Source organism: Syngnathoides biaculeatus, chromosome 23, assembly GCF_019802595.1.
Source record: "Syngnathoides biaculeatus isolate LvHL_M chromosome 23, ASM1980259v1, whole genome shotgun sequence".
In the NCBI taxonomy this organism is placed as follows: domain Eukaryota; kingdom Metazoa; phylum Chordata; class Actinopteri; order Syngnathiformes; family Syngnathidae; genus Syngnathoides; species Syngnathoides biaculeatus.
Genome location: NC_084662.1, coordinates 11,610,170 through 11,631,583, shown reverse-complemented (window position 1 = coordinate 11,631,583; position 21,414 = coordinate 11,610,170). Strand labels below are relative to the sequence as shown.

The following is a 21,414-nucleotide window of genomic DNA, read 5'->3' as shown; positions in this document are numbered from 1 at the left end:
TGCATGGTACCAGCCCTCCTATTTGTGGATTGTTATGATAAAAGTGTGCCTCAACATTTGACCAGTTGTAATTCCAGCAATCGCGTGTTCCGTTAATCAAGCAATATGAGTAAACATGATCAACATGAGTTTTTATTTCTGAGTGGCGGTGAAGGAGTTCTGGTCAATGAGCTTGCCCACTCTCTCCTGCAGGGTCTGGACCACCTCCTGCAGGATGAACACATGGGTGTCGTCCAGGTCCTTGAGGATGAACTTCTTCCCCAGGGCGTTGGTCTCACTCAGGTACAGGAGGAACTGCTTCATGGCTGGGTCGCTTTAAAATGAACGGCAAAGAACTATTGATCAATTATCCCCCACAACGGCTCCCAAAAACATACATACAGTGAGTTGTCTTTTTACCATTCGACGAGGACACCTTTGTGGACGTTGACCATGTTGACCGGTGTAACTAAAACCTGGTGTTGGAAAATAAAATTAGAAACACGGCAACCGCGGAGTGCCAGATTATTTAGGAGCAACAATGCTAACGTCTTAACTTCCGGGTTTAAAGCAACGTTCTTCTGTGATATTCTCATATTCAACGTTCAACATCCAACGCGTTTGGACAGACATTATGTACATTAAAAAAAAAAAAATTACATTTACCAACGTGGAATCTCTTATTGTGCGACGCTGTTAGTGTCTCATTTTGATGACGATTTCGACGCTATTAGTGTCTCATTTTGATGACGATTCGGGGCGATTAAGTCGGCTCCTGCGCATGCGCACATCAAGCGTACACAGGTGTTTTGAAGTTTGTGTGCTCTAAATATTTTTCATTTTTCCAAACGTTTCAACGCGCAGGTATGTTGTTCAATTTATATTAATGCTCTACATCAGGCTTTTACGGTAAATTAGTTATTGTTGAAGTTGGTGGACAGTTGGAAGTTATAGATTAATATTAAACGTTTTTATGTCAGTTTTTTTTTTTTTTTTTAAAAAACAGCCCAACGTTTTATAATTGTATAATAAGTCACTAAACAGTCGATAAAAAGCTGACCCGCAGTTAGCATATCAAGTATTCCAAACAACTGTACATATATTGATAAATTCAGATATTAAAACTGGATGTAAAAGATTTAATTGAGATTCCAAGTTAACACATTTTATTCTCAGTATTTGTGAAATGTTTGACTGCAAACGAACTAAAGCTGAAGTGCATTTTTCCAGTGCTACGACGTTTTATATCAAAATGGTATTAGTTACTACTCACATGAGAATGTGTAAAAACAATATAGACAAATTTAAAAACTAACAATGGTCTTAAATACTGATTGGTAATCCTGTGTCATGGTTAAGAAACTCGTCATTAAAGATCTGACTGGAGAAAAATAAATTATTTTGTGTACATCTTTTTAAGGTAATAATGGTCACCTTTAAAATGAGCTTTGAAATCCACCTAGCCTTGGTGAGAGATCAGCATCCAGTTTTAAACTATAACCACTGGCAACTCTTCACTGTTTTTTTCATGTTATTGCTCATGATATGATCACAATATTCATGGCGAGGTATGATTCCAAGGAGGGTGAGTCAGAGTGGCGGTTCAGGTAGTGCGCCGGCGTGAAAAGTGGCTCTCAGCGGCCGATGGTACTGTGGAGTGTTTCCCGGATGAATTGGAGGCTACGCTTGTACAAGAATGAGTCCTTCCTCTCTGGCTTGCAGATACTGAGATGATCCACGTCCACCTCGATCAGATCCCCGACGCCGATATCTGGAACCACAACGAGGCCGAGCAAGGTGAGGAGTGCAAAATGAAATAAAGCCAATCTATTTTCTGTCCGTAATGGAAAATGTGCAAGTGAGCAGGCCGTTCAATATCTCATCAAATTTAGAGCATAAGTCCATCACTGGATATAACTCCCGTGATATGATCCGGTTGGCTTGGTGTAGATCCAGAACCACTTTCAACTAATGGCCCCTAAAACAGTGTTTCCCAACTTTATAGCGTATATATTTTGGCGGTTCTTACTTGCGGATTGTGCAGGCACCACCAGTATCTTGATCATAGGACCGATATTCGTGGGCAGCGTCTCTGCAAAGCTTAGCACCTTAATTTCTTTTTCTTTGGCCATGTTCAAGAAGTTCTCGTTCAGATCACGGAGCGCCGGAGAATCTAAAAACATTGTATGTTACATGTCAAAAAATAAAAAACAAAAATGTTTTGCATCCAGGACCTCTTAGCCGATTCCGTTCACTGACCTCTGCAAAGTTCTCTGACCTCTATCGAGGGGAAAAGCAGGTATCGGACGTTGACGGAGTATTCCGCCATGAAGGTGCCATGATGGGGAACGCTGTAGAACAAAACTCCCTTGGTGTTCTTGAAGAGGTCCTTCAAGTCCGGGTCCTCTGAGGCGTCGATCAACATTTTTTTCACAAGCAGGCCTGACAGAGAAAATGGATGAAGGGTGAAACGAAGTAGTAATTTACTGTAATAAAATGTAAATCTGGTATTACACTGCACAATTGGGTTCTTTTGGGTGGGTTGAAGTACTAAATTACAATATCAAGAATTGGGCAACTGCACTAGTGCATTGGCAGAGCGGTTTTGTGTGTTTTTTAATGATGAGTCTTGAGATTTGAACAAACGAAAGCAGAGAATCAGAGAAATCACGAGAGATGATTTTGATCTTCCAAGCCACGCGAGTGTGAACACGTACAGTTTTAGGGTATGGGTGTAGATTAATGCCGCCAGGATTTGAATTTGAAATGTAAAGTGATCACATTTTCAATACTTGTGACAATTCACTGTTTAAAATTCAACCGGCTACAATTCGCTGTCTAAAATTCACCGTCTGTTGCCACCAGGCAGAACAGCCAGCCAATCGCAGCAACGCTTTCTTAGTCACATGACGTCACATACTAAGAAAGCGTAATTGGATTGGGTGGCTGTTCGGTTCTGACCTGAAGTAACCCTCCCTGGTGGCACGGACGGTGAATTTTAGACAGCGAATTGTACCCAGTTGAATTGTTAACATTGAAAAGTTACATTGAAACACTACAATTGAAGATGTGATGACTTTATATTTCAAAGTCAAATCCTGTTTTCTGTGGCATCTCAAATTTAAATCCTGGTGGCACTAATCTACTTCCATATTAGGGTAGTTCGACTCCAGCATACCTCCCATACTGTGAGCGACCCAGACCACCGGTCGGTCTCCAACCCCCGCCATCTTGAGCTTTTTGAGAAGCTCTCGACTCCTGTAAGCCAAGGACTTCCTAAGGAGGGACAAATCCAGAAAGAATGAACAATGAACTAGCAAATCATTTAGAAGTACGGTGGTACCTCGGTTTTCGAACGTCTCGTTTTTCGAATGAAAATTTCAAGATTTTTTTGCTTCGGTTTTCGAACGAAAATCGGTTCTCGAACCGCCTTCTGGAACGGATTGTGGTCGAGAACCGAGGGACCACTGTATTTTACTTGCTTCTTTACTGGTCAGGAGCATTTAGAACTAATGTGTGGGTATGTAGTGCTTCCACTGTAAAAAAAAAAAAAAAAAAAAATGTACGATTGAACACCTTGCTGCGATTGAGGGATTTCTGACCTCTGATTCTCAGCTGGACACTTGGCCAACCAGTCACTGAGGTGGCTGTCGTATTCCACCGATAACACCCTCAGATTCGGACAATCAGCGGCTAACCACGTCTGTCAATTACAGGATATTAAGTTTTATTGTTTGCCACAGACGATCAACAGGACGCGACCGATTTGGCTTTCTCACCTTCGGCCAGCACTCCGTGTAATCGTCCTCGCAGTCTTTGTCGTTCTCGTCTTGCGGCACGCTTCTGTCCCTCTGGCGCCACGTCTTAAACGCGGCCCCCAGGATCCCGTGGATGAACAAAACGTCCGCTTTGATTGGCTGGCTGGAATTGAGCACAAAAAAAGTTGGTTTGGGAAAACAAGACCCTATTTGGCGGGAAATACAAAAGCGAAAAGTGTCTTCCTACTTGCCACGTGTTTGCGGGTGGAGGATGTAAACGCCGTCCTGGTACTTCTCCTTCACCGTTTCCCTGTCCAAGTTGGCCAGGGCACGTGCCGCGTGGGAGGCCTCCATGACCTGGGGCGATTGCACCATCTCGGCCAGCACTGACAGCCACCCTGGGTGTTATTCCAAAGCATTCCAAAATATTTCAATAACGAATAGCACTAGCGTAATTTCCGGCCTGTAACCCGTGACTTTTGTTCACACGCTTTCAACCCTGCGGCTTATGCGGTGATGCGGCTAATTTGTGCATTTTTTTTTTCTTCTAACAGCCGCAAGGGGGGACTCGAGCGGAAAAGGTAAGCGTGAGACTATGGTGGAATATATGTGCTGAGGAAGTGACTTTTACCGGTCTGGCCCTGTCAGCGCTGCCCTCACGTGTGACTGCCGTGTCTGAGGGATTTTTACCAATATGTTTTTTTTTTCTTCTAACCGACCGTTAGGACGACGGCACTAGTGTTAGCATTAGTGCACCAGTGCTAGCGTTAAACTCTCTGTGTACCGTCTTTCTTTGTAAATATCTTGTGTTTCAATGTCGGTTTCAACGTGGGCACTTGTGGCTTTTTGCACAGCTGCGGCCTATGTATGTACCAAATGGTATTTCCTTGGGTGAGGCTTATAACCAGGTGCGCGGTTGGCCGGGAACTACGGTACTTGTTTGACGAGCAACAAACGCGCATTTACGACGCTGCGTTTATTTTACCTGCCTGGACGATGGCCTGGTGGACTCGCTCGTTAAGCGCCAGGTTCCCGATGATCCGCACAATGTTCCTCTGTATATTTTTGGAGTCTCTACGGAGCTGATAGACCCTCTGAAGGAGCTGAAGACCCCCGTTAGACACGATGTGGTCACAGTGGCTCCTCACCTGCGGGCGAGGAACATGCTATGCTAGTTCTTGGAAGGTTGCATGACTTTGAAGTGAAGATTTTTTTTTTTTAAATCGGTACTAAAATACCTTGGAATGCTGTACTAGAGCTTGTAGGCAGAAGAACTCCACCTTCTGAGAAGGAACAGACGTGAGGCTCTGGGCGTACGGCAGCCCGTTGCCGCCAAAACACCACAGGCCACCCTGCGGCACAACATTTGGACAAGATGAGGGTGAAAAGGATAGGGCGACGGCGCTGACAGTGCGGAGATCTCTTTACTCGCTGCGCCGCCAGCGCTTGAGTGCTCTCTCTGAGGGCCAGCGAGGTGAAGTACTGAACACATTTGTCCACCTCGGACTGCGGCAGGGAGGCGAGCAGCTGCCTCAGACCGTCCTCTGCCGAGAAACCCTGTCAAGCGGATGACAAATCTGACACTGAGATCCTGCAAAATGGGCGCGTCGGCGTTGCCAAAGAAGATGAAATACACATTTTCCTTTTATAAAGCGAAAGAAGATATTGCGTCATTGTCTGCGCTTTCACGCAGGGACTCGGCATCAAAATGGGATCCAGGGACATACCTCGGATCAAAAATTAACATCTGGATAAATCGCTACCTTTGCAATGTATGAACGGGCACTACGGATTTGGCGATGTTCAGCGCAATCAACTTTCTTGTTTTTGGGAACAATGTAAAAATTATTTCACTCATGATGTGTTTCTTAGCAGGAATTACAGTCATCGGTTGTGTTTCTGGACATCAAGGCAGCGAGCATGGATAACCACAGAATTCGATTATTGAACTATTCATGAACTATTAAACAGGTCATGACTATCTGGGATGAAACATTTCCAAAATTAATAATTCACATTGCATTTTAGGGTGCACGCAAGAATTATTTTTTTAAATTGCTTTAGATGATGTGTCCATGTAAACGCATTGATCAGTTCAAATGAAGGCATAGACTGAAAATGCACCTGGAAAAAGCAAACATTGTCACGTTATCATCATACTTAATGTTTTTCATTTGTTTTGAGTGAATATGACTGTCACTGTCCTATGCTAGCGCAGTAGAGCATAGGACAGTGACCGTCATATTCATGGCCCGCGAAGGCAAATCATGTTTGTCAACTTCTGTGACTCTTGTTCAAATCTGTACCAAAATTTCAAATAGTCATATTATAAATAATCATAACTTTGAGGTATTGCAAGCATTTTTATGTGACCAAACATAAACAAAAGTTGAAAAACCCATTAGCCTTGGTTTCTGATTCCAAAAGTAATTCATAAATTTCACGTGCCAATATGATGAGGCGATCAACGATTTTTATGGTTTCACAATCATAACGGCCTTCTGAGGGGAACCGGAACTACAATGTGGCCCGTGACAAAAATGAGTTTGACACCCCTGCAGTAGAGGATTTCAGTACCTTCAGACTTGCGTACAAATTCAAGTTACATTCCTACGATGGGAACGGAACTACAGTTGATGTTAACCTGGATGTAAAGTAAAATCACATAAAAGTTGGGAGAATATTTTACGGCGATATTTACATCATCGAGGTCGGGAAGTGCAGGCGGCGGCAGGAAGAATCTCATGTCCGCTCGAGGACTCCGTGCGAGGCCCACCGCGGTCCTCTGGTCCATCACCTGAGCAGCGGTCTGATACTGGTAGTCTGCGACATTGATGATATTGATCCGTGTTATTAAATGTGGTCCTTGTTATTTAATACGACAAAAATGTAAATTATATTACTTTACCGTGCCAGTAGCAGTTGTCTGCCAGTTCCTGCACAGCCTGTAATCTGAGTGCAGGATTGTCAGACTGCGTCCTCTTCAGCAGGATCCATAAGGCCACCTCGTGTGGGTCTGCATCCATGTTACTGAGGCGCTCTAATTTTTTTTTTTTTTATAATAATCAATAAAAAATAGTTTATGTAAAATAAGTGCTGTGAAGGGGGAAAAAAACTACATCTAACTACCGTTGACGAAACTACTGTCTGATTACCACATTTAGACATTTACAAACCTTGCTGCAAACTTTGTGTCATCCAATGGGAAGCTGATTTTTAAAAGATACAAGTTATTGTTTTGAGCATCTTGATACATTACACTTCACCTAAGAGGCTCTTTATCTCAAATCTTCATCTGCAGAAGTAAACAATAGTCGTGATCCACAACTATAACCACACGATTCAGTACAGTGGCGCAATGCTGTCTTCGACTGGTGTTCTATTATATTAATGTGGACAGATTTTATAGTACTGCACTGCTTCATACTGAGGTCTTTTGTAATATGTATATCTTTTTAATGTCATGGACGGGGCTGGAGCACCGCCAGGAGGGGCGTGGCTCGGTCACCGCTCTGGCCGGTGCCACCTCTGGCGCTCGTCACAGCTGTTGCGCATCCGGCATGTTAATTAACCAAGTATTTATGTTGGAGTTTACGTCGTGGGCATTTGCATGTTCATTGAGTTTGCACTGCGTTACCGTGTGCGCACACATCTGCAATAAAACCCTCTGGACATTATGCCGTTGTCTCGGAGTCCTGCGTTTGGGTCCACCCCTGCACCGATGGCATGTGACATTCAAAGAAGTTTTTTTTTTTTTTTTTCCTAAATGAAGTGCTTGTACGTGATCTCATTTGATGGTACTGTAAAGGTAACATCGTAGCTGTCGAGTGAATACGACAGAACAGGATGCATATGCGAAAGCCAGCTGCATCCACTGGCCCTGATTCAAAGAATTTGTGAAATGTTGCTCCTCTCATAAATTCATAAACAATCCTTCAGTGTTTCTTACCATCTAATGATTGCAAAAGAAGCCGCGACGAGATTTCGAGAAAGCGCCTTGCTGCTTTGTGAAGTTCCCTCCTCGTCTTGTGTGTAATCCCTGCAAAATACGGGGGCAGTATTTGAATGTGTCACTTTTATGAAAATTCTGAACTTTTATATGTGATAATTGCCAGCTCGTAGAGAGGGTGGGCTCACTTCCTCTGACTGCACCTTGGCCAGGGGAAATGAGAGAACAGACAGGAAATACAGTTGGAGAGGAAGCAAGGAGAGGAAATGATCCTAGAAGATGTCACTAAACACCTGCGCAAATTGTGAATCAACTTTTGGGGTGGAAAAAAAAAAAAAAAATCAAGGCTGTTTCCTTTACATTTCAAAATCATTTATAGGGGACAGTGAATATGGTTTCCTGGTATAACGGCAATGACTTTAAAAGTTGAAACTCTACCTGCAGCGAGGTTCTCCTTTTCATCAGAGAGACTGGCTTGTAGGTAGATGTAAGACTTGTACTTCTCCTGACGAACGGCGCTCGTGTCGATGGTCACCGCCTTGTCCAAGGCCACCACCTCGTACGTGATGAAAAGGCAGCCTCTGTGGACGTGGAAACATCGGCCACAAAACTCAGAGAATCGGACAATTCCTCACGACAAACCGCTTACCCGAACAGCACTGCTCCTGTCACCTTGGCAACCTTCCCTAGAATAAAATAATGAAATGATTGTGTAAAGCTAGAGGGTTTTTTTTTTTTGATAAAGATGTTGAACTACTAGACTAAAACTCACTGAAATCTCTCCACCGTAGCACCTTGGTCACGCCGGGCAAGCCGAGCCTGCTGAGTCTCCTGCATGGGATCAAGCGCAGTGCAGTCGCAGACATCCTCTCCACTTCCTCGGATCACCAGGAGGTACCGGTAAGAAAAACAAACACGCAGATGGCAAAAAAAAAACAGCTCAGCGACACATGCAATGGAGCGTGTCAGTTCTGTTAAAACACTCAGGCTTGATACATTTACTCTTGAATGTAAATGTACAGCATTTTACAATGATGTAATCATGAGATAATTAACGAAGAGCAATAATTACAGCATTAATTCATCAGGTTAACTTCTGGTGACAAGTTAATATGTCAGTGTTCAAACGAGCCTGCATTCACACACACGAAGCTGAGATTCAACCCTGCTGACTGGCGTCGTCAAGTCTGTTCACGAGGCCTAGTGAGATTACTCCACTGGTAGTGTCACGCTGCGAAATTAACCCAATTCAAGGCTGATTAGTTTTGTAAATAGTCACCGAGTTTTATCCGACCGATGCGGAGCTCCTGTAGCGGCAAAATGTGTCGCACAAATAATGCGTCATCTCTGGACACGCCTCCCACGTGAATTCTTGTTTTAAAAATATATTCAGTCACTCGCTTAAAATGAAGTGTATATAAATACATGTGATTTATGATTAGTAAATACATATATAGGCCACATGTCTAGTTTGAGGGTCTCAGCAAAAAAATATCAAAGTTTATTTTGACGCGATGTCGGTAGGCAAAGCAGACTCGGTTGTCATGTGCGTTCGTTGCATACATTTATTACATTAACTTAAAGTTATTAACAGTCACATATTACACATATATACTGTATTATGAGCGCCTCTGGCACTCATAGCTATTTATTGTTTTAGAGGACATTTTGAAAATTTTAATAACTATAAATCCAAAGAAATGTATGTCTTCCTTGCAGTTTTTTTTCTCAATTTTTTTTTTTCTCAACATGATCAAAAGTGGCAAAACAGTTTATTAAATACCATTACATAAACACACAGTAGCCATGTTTCTGATCATTCATGGGCTTGGTTCCACGTGAATTCGTGTAGTTATTCAGTGACGAGCTGGAAATGAGATGTATATAAATAGATGTGATATATGATTAGTAAATATATGTTTATAAGCCACAGGTCTAGTTTGAAGATCTCAGCAGAAAAATATAAAAGTTTATTCTGACGCGCTGTCGGTAGGCGTGTCAATTCAAAGCAAACTCTGTTGTCATTTACGTTTGTTGCATACATTTATGACATTAACTTAAAGTTATTAACAGTCACATATTACACATATATACTGTATTATGAGCGCCTCTGGCCATTTATCGTTTTGGAGGACATTTTGAAAGTTTTAATGACTATAAATCCAAAGAAAAGTATGTCTTCCTTACAGTTTTTTTTTTTTTTTTTTTGTGTGTGTAAACATTCAAATGATCAAAAATGGCAAAACAGTTTATTAAATACTATTACATAAACACGCGGCAACCATGTTTCTGATCATTCATGGGCTTGGGCCTCCTATGGCAAATATTTTGTACATGTAAACATTTTCATTTTTTATTAATGTCAAATGAATATTATTTTATGTCAAAGACATCTTATATAGAATTTAAAATAATTTCGCATGAATGGTCCCTTCCATGCAGCGTTTTGTGCTCATACAAATCAAATGTAGCTTTAGAAACAAATTGTCAAAGTTCCAGAGAGCCGTCAGATCCTCTTGTCCTATGTATGCGTCTCCTGATAGGCCCTAATAATGCTCTCATAAGCAGGAGGAGGGGTTTGTGTAGCCTGGATACCCCGAACGCTCTCTCCCCAGAAGGATTGGGGTCTGGGGCGGGTTGCGGCCGCGTGAGGTGAGCCGGCGGAGTTCGTCAGCATAGGCGTGCGAGGGAGCGACGTCTGGCTGCCTGCTTCAGCCTCCCTGGCTATCTGGCTGCAGTGGAGGAGAGGGTGGAAGGTGGACCCCCTGAAGCTCGACTTGTGCCCCAGCGGGTCCAGAGGGTCCGGGATGGAGGTCTGACGGTGGAAGGTGAACGCGGCGCTGACCAGGCTGTTGTTGCTCCGCCGGTCGTGGTTGCTGTTGCCGCTGCTGCCGCTGCTGCCGCGGTTGAAGGCCGGGTGGTTTCGGGGCGAGGTGCCAGGTTGGCGGGGATGGGGGCAGCGGGTGATGCGGGCCGAGCCTGCTCTGCGCCGGGAAAACCACGTCAGGATCACGTAGACCACGGCCCCCAAAACCAGGCCCACTGCCACGGAAACGCTGAAAGCTATGACCAGGGGGACTGGAAAAGAAGACAAAGTTTTGTCAGGGATGAGAATTTTCCGCCGATTCACGGAATTCTGTGTTTTTTAAGCTAATAATGTCATTTTTAAGAAACGTCCGCTGGGAAAATTTTGGAGGGGGGGGGTAATGGCTTGACACGGGGGAGAGACTGCAATCAAGACTTGCCGCCAGCATCTATCGGCAACACTCGTCGTAAAATTTGTCACAGATGTGATAGCTGAAAACGGCATTGCTATGTGTTTACGGCCTTGTTCTGTTTGCATCAAATTTGGTGTTTATAATAACGACAACATTTTGATTTCCGGCAGCATTTTGTCGGTATTTTCACTCTGACGTTAACATTTCATAGAGAAGCATTCTGTTTACTACGGCAAAGTCATCATTTATAGACATATGTACGCAGATGTTATCGAGCGGTCTGCACGCTTGCCAGTACGGCGAACGTCTTGGCGCGAAAAGATGAAGATCGTGCCAGGGAAATTGATAAAAACCACGGGGGAAAAAACTTTCAGATGGGCATGGCTTGAAAAAAAGTGTAACCGTGCAGATAGGAACGAAAACTGTATCAACACGTCGAACCGAACACATACAAAAAGTGGCTGTGCACTCTGTGTTCCGATATGATCAATTATGGAAGCCGAGGAGCAACAAATATGCTGGAGCATATCCAAACCAAGGAAACACAAAGCTAAATTGGACATAAATTTCTCAAATTTTATATCATTGACAACTGTTAATACGATTAGGCCTAACTGCAGCACTGACCCTGTAAATCACGCATTTTATCACTCACTTTTATATTTCATGATCTCTCTCTCTCTCGCTCTCTCTCTCTCTCTCTCTCTCTCTCTCTCTCTCTCTCTCTCTCTCTATATATATATATATATATATATATATATATATATAAATAAATTACTTGTGTACCGATTTCTTCTAAACCAGGGGTTGTGGGTTCGTACCCCACTGGGGCCTCCACTCCCTGAGAAGGGTTGCGTCAGGAAGGGCATCCGGCGTAAAAATTGTGCCAAACATAAATGTGCGTTCATCTGAGATGACACGCTGTGGCGACCCCGAAAAGGACAAGCCGAAAGAAACTTTACTTGTCTACTTATTTCTCAAGTATAACTTATAAGTGCAGTAGCCTATTTGATATAAATTTCACTCAGTCTACATTTTTTATGTTTGAACTTTGGCTAAAGTATTTTGGATGTTTGGACTCATATTTTGAGTTTTCAAAATGTTATGATTGCCCTGTATTTGCACTGTTAGAAGTAACCAGAGGTCACCATTTAACAGTGTGTTTGATAAAAAAAAAAATGAGTGCCCAGAAGGGGGCGCACACCCCTTTGAACCCCCCCATTGCGTGCATTTTCAGTGTTTTTCCAAATTGGTCACTCTCATCCCTGTTTGTGCTTAAAAGGCCACGTTTGAGTTTGAAAAGCGACACGTCATCTCGTCTTAGTAAAATATGTCCTAAACATATGTTCAATGAGCGTAACGTATGTGTTTGGTATGTGGGAGGAAGCCGTAGTACCCAGACGAAAACGCAAAACAAAACACGCAGCAATCGTTCAAACCTCAAACCTCAGAAATGTGAGGCAAGTTCGCTCTGCACTATTCCACTCTGGTGCCGTTCAGTTTTTTTTTTTTTTTGCACCTCTTCTGTCGCACTGGAGTTCTCTCTGTCCAACAATCACTCTTTCCTCCCAGCAACATGATTTTTTTTTTTTTTTTTTAGCACTTTAATTTTCAGAAGCGGTCTATCACCACTTCTGTACTTTTGCCATCTTTGCCCGAAGCGGTGCAGATTGCGATCGCAGCCCAGGATTATTTGCCCGGCGCAGTCTTCAAAGTTTTCCGCGGTCAGACAAGCCAGAAGTCTGTCGATTTTTCTTCCCTGAATATACCCGACCTAAATTCTTGCGTTCATTGCTACTTCATCTCAAAGCACGCTTTCGGCTGATTTCCAAAAACATTCCTTTCGAGTTGGCTGAATTTAGTGACGTCGAACCTGCTCGATGGCATCCATTGTGTCTGCGTTCGTCACCTGTTGGCCAGTTAATTGCGGGGCCTCTAGATGGGAATCAAACAACCGCTCAGACACACGTTCGCTCCTCCACGTCTTGGTACACAGTGTAACATTCAGGCTCAGTTGAATCTGTGCAAGATCCTTCGAAAATTTTTGTAGTTTCGTCTTTAAGTACATGGAAACCACGACCACCAATAACAGACAACGTTTGTTATCATATTGACTGTTATCACAGGGAGACGATCAACTTTTTCCTTCTGCGTCTTCACTTTCCAGCCACCGACGGTGGAAATGAGAGAAGAAAACGCAACAGATCAATATCCTTTCCAATCACGTCGCCGTTGACTTTGAAAAGCATCGTAAAGTTACATTTTGTCGGTCGCGTACTACCCGAGAGAGGAACGCCGGCAATTTGCGCGTAATAAGATAAAGGACGATTAGTGGACACTCACCAGCATCAAAAGACTGAAGAATTTCCATAAAGAGATTCGTATTATTGTTCACAGCCATGATTTTGCTCGTGTTGTCATCAAAGGACAAAAAAAAAAGAAGACTTCTTCTCTTTCCCTCTCTACTTGTCTCTTTTTACATACACTAATGGATTTTCCTGTCTTTCTGCCGTCCTTCTTTCCTGTCCTCCCCCCCCCTCTCTCCCTCCCTCTCTCTCTTTCTCTATCTTTCAGCCTCCCTCGGCTCAGAGGCGCTCGCGGACTGGCGGCTAAACTCTGGCCCTTGCCTTGTTTATGGAACTCAAAAAAAAAACCCAACGCCGTCACATTTCCTGCTTTTCCCCCCACTGAAACGAGCTCCACGAGAGGCTTATCTTTGCCGGACAGAGATCCTGGCGTTGTGGAGAGGGGAGTGTTGCTTTTCCTCACTTCCTCTCCCATCATTTCCTTCAGGTTGATAAGTGTCACTGCGTATAAGTAAGCCAGCCAATAGTTCCCTAAACCCTCTATAACTTGATCTCGTGCAGTACTCGGTCATGACTTTTAAAAGCGTCTTTTTTAACTTCCCTCGTCCAAAAGTCTCACACTTTCCACGCCGTGCGCCAGCTCGGCGGTCGTCTGGCGCGTTCCGCCAGAAAAAACACTGACTTTGATAAACCTGACATAGAACTCCGCTAACTTAAGAGTGTTTTAAATCAGGAGGTGACAGGTCATCGTTGATACTAGCGCAGTCAGCTCCTGCAGCTGAAATCTATCAGGACGGACACACGGAAACACGTTTGTAATCGTGTTGGAATGACGCTAACATTGCGATGGCCGCACTATTTATGTCCAATAAAGACCAATTTAAATAGTAGTCCAAAACCTGCTTTAGTTGAACAAACCTCAGTGTATTTATGCAACCTGGCACAAAAGTAAACAAACAAAGAAGCATAAATTATGTTCTCAAATATGGCACGGGTGGGTCAGCTAGTTCTGAGGTCCGGGGTTCAATCCCGGACCTGCCTGTGTGGAGTTGGCATGTTCTCCCCGTGCCTTTTTTCAGGGCACACATCCCCCAAAACATGCGACGTTAATTGGATGCTCTAAATTGGCCATAGGTGTGGCACGGGGAGAACATGCAAACTACTCCACATAACCAGGATCGAACCCAGGTCGTCGGACCTGTGAGGCCAACGCTTTACCAGCTGATCCACCGTGCTGCCCAGAATCACAACAAGTAAGTGAAATTAGTAACCGCAGTAGTCAGATAGTGAATATAGGCGTGTGAATATTTTTATATTGTCTGGCTCCATGTGTTGCTGCACCTTTGTGTTCACACGTCCATTTGCTTAAAGCAGGGGTGTCAAACTCATTTCTATCGTGGGCCACATTGTAGTTACGGTTTCTGTCACAGGGCCATTATGAGTGAAACCATGAAAATCTTTCATGGAGCCATCATATTGTAAGTGCGGCGGTTTGTCTCCATGTGCCCTGCGATTGGGGGACTGGGATGGGCTCCAGCACTCCCCCACGACCCTCGTGAGGATAAGCGGCAAAGAAAATGCATTGATGGATGTTCTCAAATTGATTCATGGATGCTGAAACTGGAACTTTAAGCATGAGCTTACAATAATAATAATAATAAGTGTGGGCCTGCGAGTGCTCAAGAAAGGATTGACACCTCTTGAGACCCACTTTCTGTCACACATTGGTTGTTTTTCCTCAGGCTCTGTGGTTTCTTACAAATCCAATTTGAGGTACAAAATGGGGCAGCGGGAAATTGAGCGGTGATCCTTCTGTTTCATTCCAGTAGATGGTGTAATAGTCCATCAAATACTCTAGTGCATACTTTACACATTTACACTGTGTCATGATTGAATCAATTCTTTCCTTGTCAAAACTGGCATGTGCGTCGTAGCATCGTGTCACAGGACATCCGGACTTCCCCAAAATGTACAAAGTACAATGAAGAAGAAAGCGTAGGAGTAGAAAAAGGAAATAAAAGAACACGAGCCGACGCTTCGCCGTGACTACTTTTGTCCTTGTAAAGTGAAAACATTATACAAGCGTTCCACACAACCAGGTGCTCCTTTATTTCTGTGCGGCCGGGCCCAACTCAGTGTTGACCACAAACACAAACATTTGCAATGGTAAATATTGACCAGGGTTTAGTGTTTACGATCGTTTGCCGAGCGTCGCGCTTGTCTTAACGCAGAAGGTACAGAGAAAGATGTACTCTCGCTGGCCACAACATTAGGTACACCCGATTGCCGCGATGTTTTTTTCCCCCATCCGGTTTGGAGCCAGCATCTGTCTCTTTGGCACTGAGTCAATTTCAGAACTTTCTAACAAGCGTCCACAAATTGCTGAGCGCGCGCAGTTGCGGGGGATTAACACAGCGGCCATCTCGCTCTTAGCTCTGCATAAGCGTTTATTTGATAAGCAAACAACGGCGTGGTGTTGGTGTGCCACAGGAGGTAAAACTCCTCCCGTTGACCTTTTGTGCGATTTTTTTTTTTTTTTTTTTTTTAACCTCTGCTGCAGTGGCAGTTTCCTTTCTCCTTGGCTGCATCTGCTTGCTCCTGAGGGGATCGCAACAGTAGAGGTCACCCTGAGCCAGGCTGCATAGGAATGAAGGACTCGAGCGCCCGGCCGGCGCTGCTGCAGAGGTATACAGTACACGCCCTCTCCTCAAACACATCACTTCTCATTTTCCGCGATGACAACCGACCAAGGCAGTGACGTTTGTCATCGGTTTATTTTTCCACACGCGTACGTTCATTTCACTCGTGACTGTAAAATGAAAACTCAAATTTCAAATACCTTTTTTTTTGGGAGGGGGTCAAAGATGTTCTTCCAAAAATGTTAAATTCATACATTAGATGTATGTTAAAAGGGTTCAAAAAAGGACACCTCAGAGACCAAATTTAAAAAAAAAATTTAAACAGGAAGAGGCAGCACGGTGGAGCAGTTGCTAAAGTGCTGGCCTCACAGTTCTGAGGTCCCGGATTCAATCCTGGACCCGCTTGTGTGGCATTTGCATGTTCTCCCCGTGCCTGCGTGGGTTTCCTCTGGGTACTCCGGTTTCCTCCCACGTCCTAAAAACATGTAACATTAATTGGACACTCTAAATTGCCCCTAGGTGTGATTGTGTGATAGGGTCCAGCACTCCCCGTGACCCTTGTGAGGATAAGCAGCTAAGATAATGGATGGATGGACTTTGGGTAAGAGGTGGGGTTCACCTCGAAGTAGTCGCCATTAATTGGACACTCTAAATTGCCCCTAGGTGTGAATGTGAGTGCGGCTGATTGTCTCTATGTGCCCTGCAATTGGGTGGCAACCAGTTCAGGGTGTAGCCTGTCTCCTGCCCGATGACAGCTGAGATAGGCTCCAGCACTCCCCGCAACCCTCGTGAGGATAAGCGGCCAAGAAAATGAATGGATGGATGGATAAACAGGAAGGCACTCAAAAGATCCAACTATTTGTATACAAGCTCTTACAAATCACGTTTTTTATGATATCTCCGAGGTATAATAGTCACAGGATGTGACAATCAGTGTAATAAGGCACTGATAAATAATAATATTAAAAATCTATCCATGAATTCTCTGGCATATCGCTGCTCACCTATTGTAGTCCCACGATATCCCAGATTATTCTAATCAACATATGAAGTATGGCTTATAAATGTGTGCAAATAAGTTTTAATGTGATGAGTTTTGTGATGTGATGGCTGGTTTAAAATTAAACACTTGTTTTAAAAAAATGATGCATTTTTTACAGTGGAAAATAAATGCAGCCAACGCTACCTGGCACCTGATTGGTCCTCACAGCACAGAACAAGCAACATCTTCTTTGGTTGGACAGCAGATGGCAGCGCATGCCAACCAGGAAGCGGTCCTGCCTGCAGACCTGAGGTACCAACTTACATCATCAGCAGCATCAGCATCAGCATCAGCATCAGCATCAGCAGCAGCAGCAGCTGCAGAAAGAGGAGGAGGAGGAGGAGGAGCTCCTCTTGAGTCCCGAGTTTCCGCAACAGGGATGAACTGAACAGAAACAACATCCCGACACGCAACTAAAAAAAAAAAAAAAAAAAAAATTCTGCGTGTCGGTGAGTGCGACGATGCCCGGTTGAGAAAGGACGCGGGGCGCCCGGACGACGAGCGGGATGGCGTCACTGCACCGCCACGGAGAGTCTCACCGCGACATTGCCAACGTGATGCAGAAGCTGCAAGGTAGGCGTTAATTGCTTACTCACAGCGCTACTTGCGGCACGTTTGGAGGTGACCCGCGACGTTAGCCGTGACACAGCACAAAAGCAAAGATGCTGACTCAAAAGGCACCTCGTTTTCTGCACTGATTTTTAATTTTTTTTTTGCTGTTGCACGTATGGCAAAGAGGAGTTTTATTTTAAGCATGAGGAATGAATATTTTGCGGTGGTATTTAGGTATGCGGTGACTCACAGTTTTGTATCAGCTACAGTGGAAGGTCAACTTTGGTATACTTTTGGCTCATCATTGGCAAAATACACGAATAATGGAGGCTGTTTGAGGATTTGAAATTGACAGATTGCACACATTTACTCAGGTGTGGAAGGCTGTCTCATATTGGACTGCAACGTGCCATCACATTGATTTATTTTATGTTCATATCAGGAAACACTGTACATTGAAAATATAAGCAAAAGACACCTCATGTTTCAAAATTTAAAAAATAACCTGTAAGGAAAAAATACAATCAAATATATAAGGTAATTAAGAAAAAAATCACATCACATTTTTATAAAATAATAGGCCAAATATTTTGGGGGACAAAAATAAATTTTCTTTTGGACTTAATAAATTAGTACTCTTGCTTACATTGTTACATACTGGATCTCCCATGGGTATGATGGACCCTCCCAAGTGTAACATCATTTTGTGATGGTTGACTTCCAAGTTAATGTATTTTACATCCACCCATTTTCTTTGCCGCTTATCCTCACAAGGGTCTCTGGGAGTGCTGTAGCCTGTCCCAGCTGTCAATGGGCAGGAGGCGGGGTACACCCCGAACTGGTCGCCAGCCAATTGCAGAGCACATCGAGACGAACAACACACTCACAATCCCACCTAGGGGCAATTTAGAGTGTCCTATTGTCTATCTATCTATCTATCTATCTATCTATCTATCTATCTATCTATCTATCTATCTAATCTATCTATCTATCTATCTATCTATCTATCTATCTATCTATCTATCTATCTATCTATCTTCTATCTATCTATCTATCTATCTATCTATCTATCTATCTATCTATCTATCTATCTATCTATCTATCTATCTATCTATCTATCTATCTACGTATGTGATGGAGTTTGTTCAGGTTCAAAACACCTTCAATGTCATACATGTGTAAAGAGAAGCTAACAACTCAGCGATACTATCCCCCAGTGGCATTTTTTGGTACTGTTGCTTTAATTAATGTCATACTGTATCCAGTACATGCACGGGGTTGTTTAAAGTCCAAGTTTTGTCCAACTTTTGAGTTATATTTTGACAAAAAAAATGTTGGTATAGCTTGCATCATACTTTTATTTTAGCTTGACTTCGCTAGAATCAGTTTGAGAGCCTCCAGTGCTAAGTAGAATCTCTCCATGTCCCAAATGAGATTTGATGACACAAAATGAACAAAGTCAGGTGATGCGGGAGCAGAGCTCCAACATGGCGGCTACCGACGGGGCTCGTGACGCGCCACTTGTGCCGCGTCAGAGCTCCGAGCAGCACCAGCCGCCACGGACGTCTGCGCCGACGTGTGCGGGTTCACGCTTTGCGCCTCCCGTATCGATTTCTTCTCATTTGGGCGGGCTTTCCGCTTCCCGTGCTCTTCAAAGACAAGTGCGATACTTTGATTAAGGCGCTAAGTGCGAATGAAACGGCCTCACGCGCCCCGCAGCGGCGGTGCGAAACTGTTGCATTATTTATGCGGACATGTGTAACCGCGCCTCCTCCCTTCACTGAAACGCGACCGAATTTATCAAGTGTTTCCTGTCTGTTTACAGCCCAGACTTCAACCACGTGGGAGGCTCGTTTAAAGTCTTCAAGGCAGTAAATTAGAGACATTCTAAATAATTCAGCACAGTGAGTTTGGATTGTTTGCAAAAATGTCTTGGATAATTAGCCTCTTAACGCAGGGACACATGTAGAAATCTTACGACTTGTTAATTACTGTCTGTCACGCCTCCAGTAATGACGAGCATTTCTTTGTGTTATTATACCTTTGAGGGTATTTATCTGGATGTCTGCGTCTCATTTTTCATACAACGTTCGTGTTGAAAATGTCATTGGACCTTGGAGCGCACGCCATCCGGTGCAGTCCCACCCACGGCGCGAACCAGTTGCGCTTGCCAGTTCAGTGCCCTAACCAGTTATCTGAAAAGCCTGGCCTGCTAGCCTACATCCATCCACCAGAGACTCGGTTTATTGAACTCGGCTCACAAGTGAACAGCGTAACAACCGCCTCTTGGGTGTGTCATCCTTGTACCTCGCATGCTTGGAGAGTGAGGCAAAAGGATGACATAATAGTCAAAGCGCCTCGAATCCTACATTAGCTTAGCAGCCGCGTAATGACCAAATCCCGTCAAGATAACAATATAAACAATCAAGGCTTATATCGTCCAGTAGCGCCAAACCAAAAAAAACAAAACTGTTCTCGTGTGCGATGTCATCCTTCATTTGAGAAGTAAGAGGAACTGAGATGTGGAATCATCAGGCGAGAAAACAAATGATTCCTAGCAATTGAATTAGCAAGAACCAGTTCTTGACGATTCTAATCAAAATTATGTGATTAAAAATCCCTCTGTGACAGTCTCAATCAAAGCATAAGAATATTTTTCTTCTACAGTTCTCATGTTGGATTTTATTACATTGGGCAGTTCTGGCTTCTTCTTCTTTTCCTTTCGGCTTGTCCCGTCAGGGGTCGCCACAGCATGTCATCTTACTGTCCTCATGTCCTCCCTCACCACATCCATCCACCATTTCTTTGGCCTTCCTCTCGCTCTTTTGCCCCGGCAGCTCCATCCTCAGCACCCTTGTACCAATATACTCAGTCTCTCGCCTCTGGACACGTCCAAACCATGGAAGTCTGCTCTCTCGAACCTCGTCTCCAAAACATCCAACTTTGGCCGTCCCTCTAATGAGCTCATTTCTAATCCTATCCAACCTGCTCACTCCCGAGCGAGAACCTCAACATCTTCATTCCTACCACCTCCAGTTCTGCTTCAGTGCCACCGTCTCTAATCCGTACACTATGGCCGGCCTCACCACTGTTTTAAAGACTTTGCCCTTCATCCTCGCGGGGACTCTTCTATCACATAGAACACCAGACACCTTCCGCCAGCTGTTCCAACGCGCTTGGACCCGTTTCTTCACTTCCTTACCACGCTCACCATTGCTCTGAATTGTTGACACCAAGTATTTGAAGCCGTCCACCCTCCCTATCTCTTCTCCCAGTAGCCTCACTCTTAGCACGGATTTGTGAAAAATACCAATTTGACCTTGGTCCTACAGAGACGATACGTCATCGAAATGCATCTTTCGATGTGCCGCGCAGCAGACTCGAAACCTGCGATGATTTTCTCATCAATCAAGACGCGCCGCCTGAAATCAAAGACGCAAACATGGAACAGTTCCTAGCAGACACGGAGTTCAACAACCGTAACGTGACATCATTAGCGTCGCTATTTGATGTTTGCGTGGCTCATTTTCACACCGTTAACACAGTCTTGCCTTTGTTTTAAAATCAGGCCATGTCGTTTTGATGACGCGTGTTTCTCGGGGAACCTTCCATCTTCAAATGTCGCACCACCAGAGAGTTCTTTTATGTCGTATAACACCCTTCAAGACGGCTTAGATGTGCAAACTTTCCTCCTCCAGTCACGTGGATGCGTTCTGTCTTGCCAGTCTTCCGCATATCAGCAGCAGATAGCATGAAATGAGCAATATACTCCCTGGGGTGTTCATTCTGGAACCATTTTACGAATTATGGTATGCAACATGAAGACAATCCAAAGTTTTGTCCCATTTTTAGATCCCCCGCCCACCACCACCACCACCACATACACACCCACAGAACCTTCTTTCTCCCTTAAACTCTCTCTTTTGCCGTACCTCTCTGCACTGAAACACAGCAATTAGTGACACCATATG

General features: G+C 44.0%; 4 protein-coding genes and 1 long non-coding RNA gene across 10 annotated transcripts in view; 2 read left to right on the top strand and 3 right to left on the bottom strand.

The window, feature by feature from the left end:
- Positions 1–110: 110 nt before the first annotated feature.
- gtf2h5 (general transcription factor IIH, polypeptide 5) lies at positions 111–1,552 on the bottom strand. Of its 5 annotated transcripts, none has more exons than XM_061811994.1 (3): positions 1,414–1,552; positions 400–455; positions 111–313 (listed from the first exon to the last, which is right to left on the bottom strand). In XM_061811994.1, exons 2-3 carry the CDS (start codon positions 432–434, stop codon positions 133–135), a joined length of 216 nt encoding a protein of 71 aa, XP_061667978.1. In that variant the 5' UTR covers positions 435–455; positions 1,414–1,552; the 3' UTR covers positions 111–132. The 5 variants fall into 5 exon arrangements, with proteins under 5 accessions (XP_061667978.1, XP_061667973.1, XP_061667974.1 ...); XM_061811989.1 differs by lacking the exon at positions 1,414–1,552 and adding an exon at positions 646–768; XM_061811990.1 differs by lacking the exon at positions 1,414–1,552 and adding an exon at positions 640–721.
- LOC133496420 (uncharacterized) lies at positions 755–15,991 on the top strand. The gene is made up of 5 exons (XR_009793780.1): positions 755–843; positions 1,702–1,776; positions 4,292–4,318; positions 8,478–8,586; positions 15,771–15,991. It is a non-coding gene; the product is annotated as an uncharacterized LOC133496420 (long non-coding RNA).
- Positions 1,607–8,999, bottom strand: serac1 (serine active site containing 1). Of its 2 annotated transcripts, none has more exons than XM_061811983.1 (17): positions 8,966–8,999; positions 8,459–8,564; positions 8,336–8,372; positions 8,125–8,267; positions 7,687–7,776; positions 6,646–6,777; positions 6,439–6,560; positions 5,166–5,294; positions 4,976–5,089; positions 4,723–4,885; positions 3,985–4,135; positions 3,759–3,900; positions 3,582–3,682; positions 3,158–3,255; positions 2,239–2,421; positions 2,009–2,152; positions 1,607–1,750 (listed from the first exon to the last, which is right to left on the bottom strand). In XM_061811983.1, exons 2-17 carry the CDS (start codon positions 8,550–8,552, stop codon positions 1,614–1,616), a joined length of 1,980 nt encoding a protein of 659 aa, XP_061667967.1. In that variant the 5' UTR covers positions 8,553–8,564; positions 8,966–8,999; the 3' UTR covers positions 1,607–1,613. The 2 variants fall into 2 exon arrangements, with proteins under 2 accessions (XP_061667967.1, XP_061667969.1); XM_061811985.1 differs by having other exon boundaries at positions 8,459–8,560; positions 8,966–8,997.
- myct1a (myc target 1a) lies at positions 9,186–13,487 on the bottom strand. Its single transcript, XM_061811987.1, has 2 exons — positions 13,248–13,487; positions 9,186–10,764 (listed from the first exon to the last, which is right to left on the bottom strand). Exons 1-2 carry the CDS (start codon positions 13,303–13,305, stop codon positions 10,208–10,210), a joined length of 615 nt encoding a protein of 204 aa, XP_061667971.1. The 5' UTR covers positions 13,306–13,487; the 3' UTR covers positions 9,186–10,207.
- A 1,227-nt stretch (positions 15,992–17,218) lies between the features above and the next one.
- The window catches only part of syne1a (spectrin repeat containing, nuclear envelope 1a), a 139,952-nt gene continuing 135,756 nt past the window's right edge, over positions 17,219–21,414 (top strand). The window contains exon 1 of the mRNA XM_061811975.1: positions 17,219–17,464. Within this exon, the coding sequence (XP_061667959.1) occupies positions 17,398–17,464 (67 nt within the window). The 5' untranslated portion in view covers positions 17,219–17,397. The remainder of the gene's footprint in view (positions 17,465–21,414) is intronic.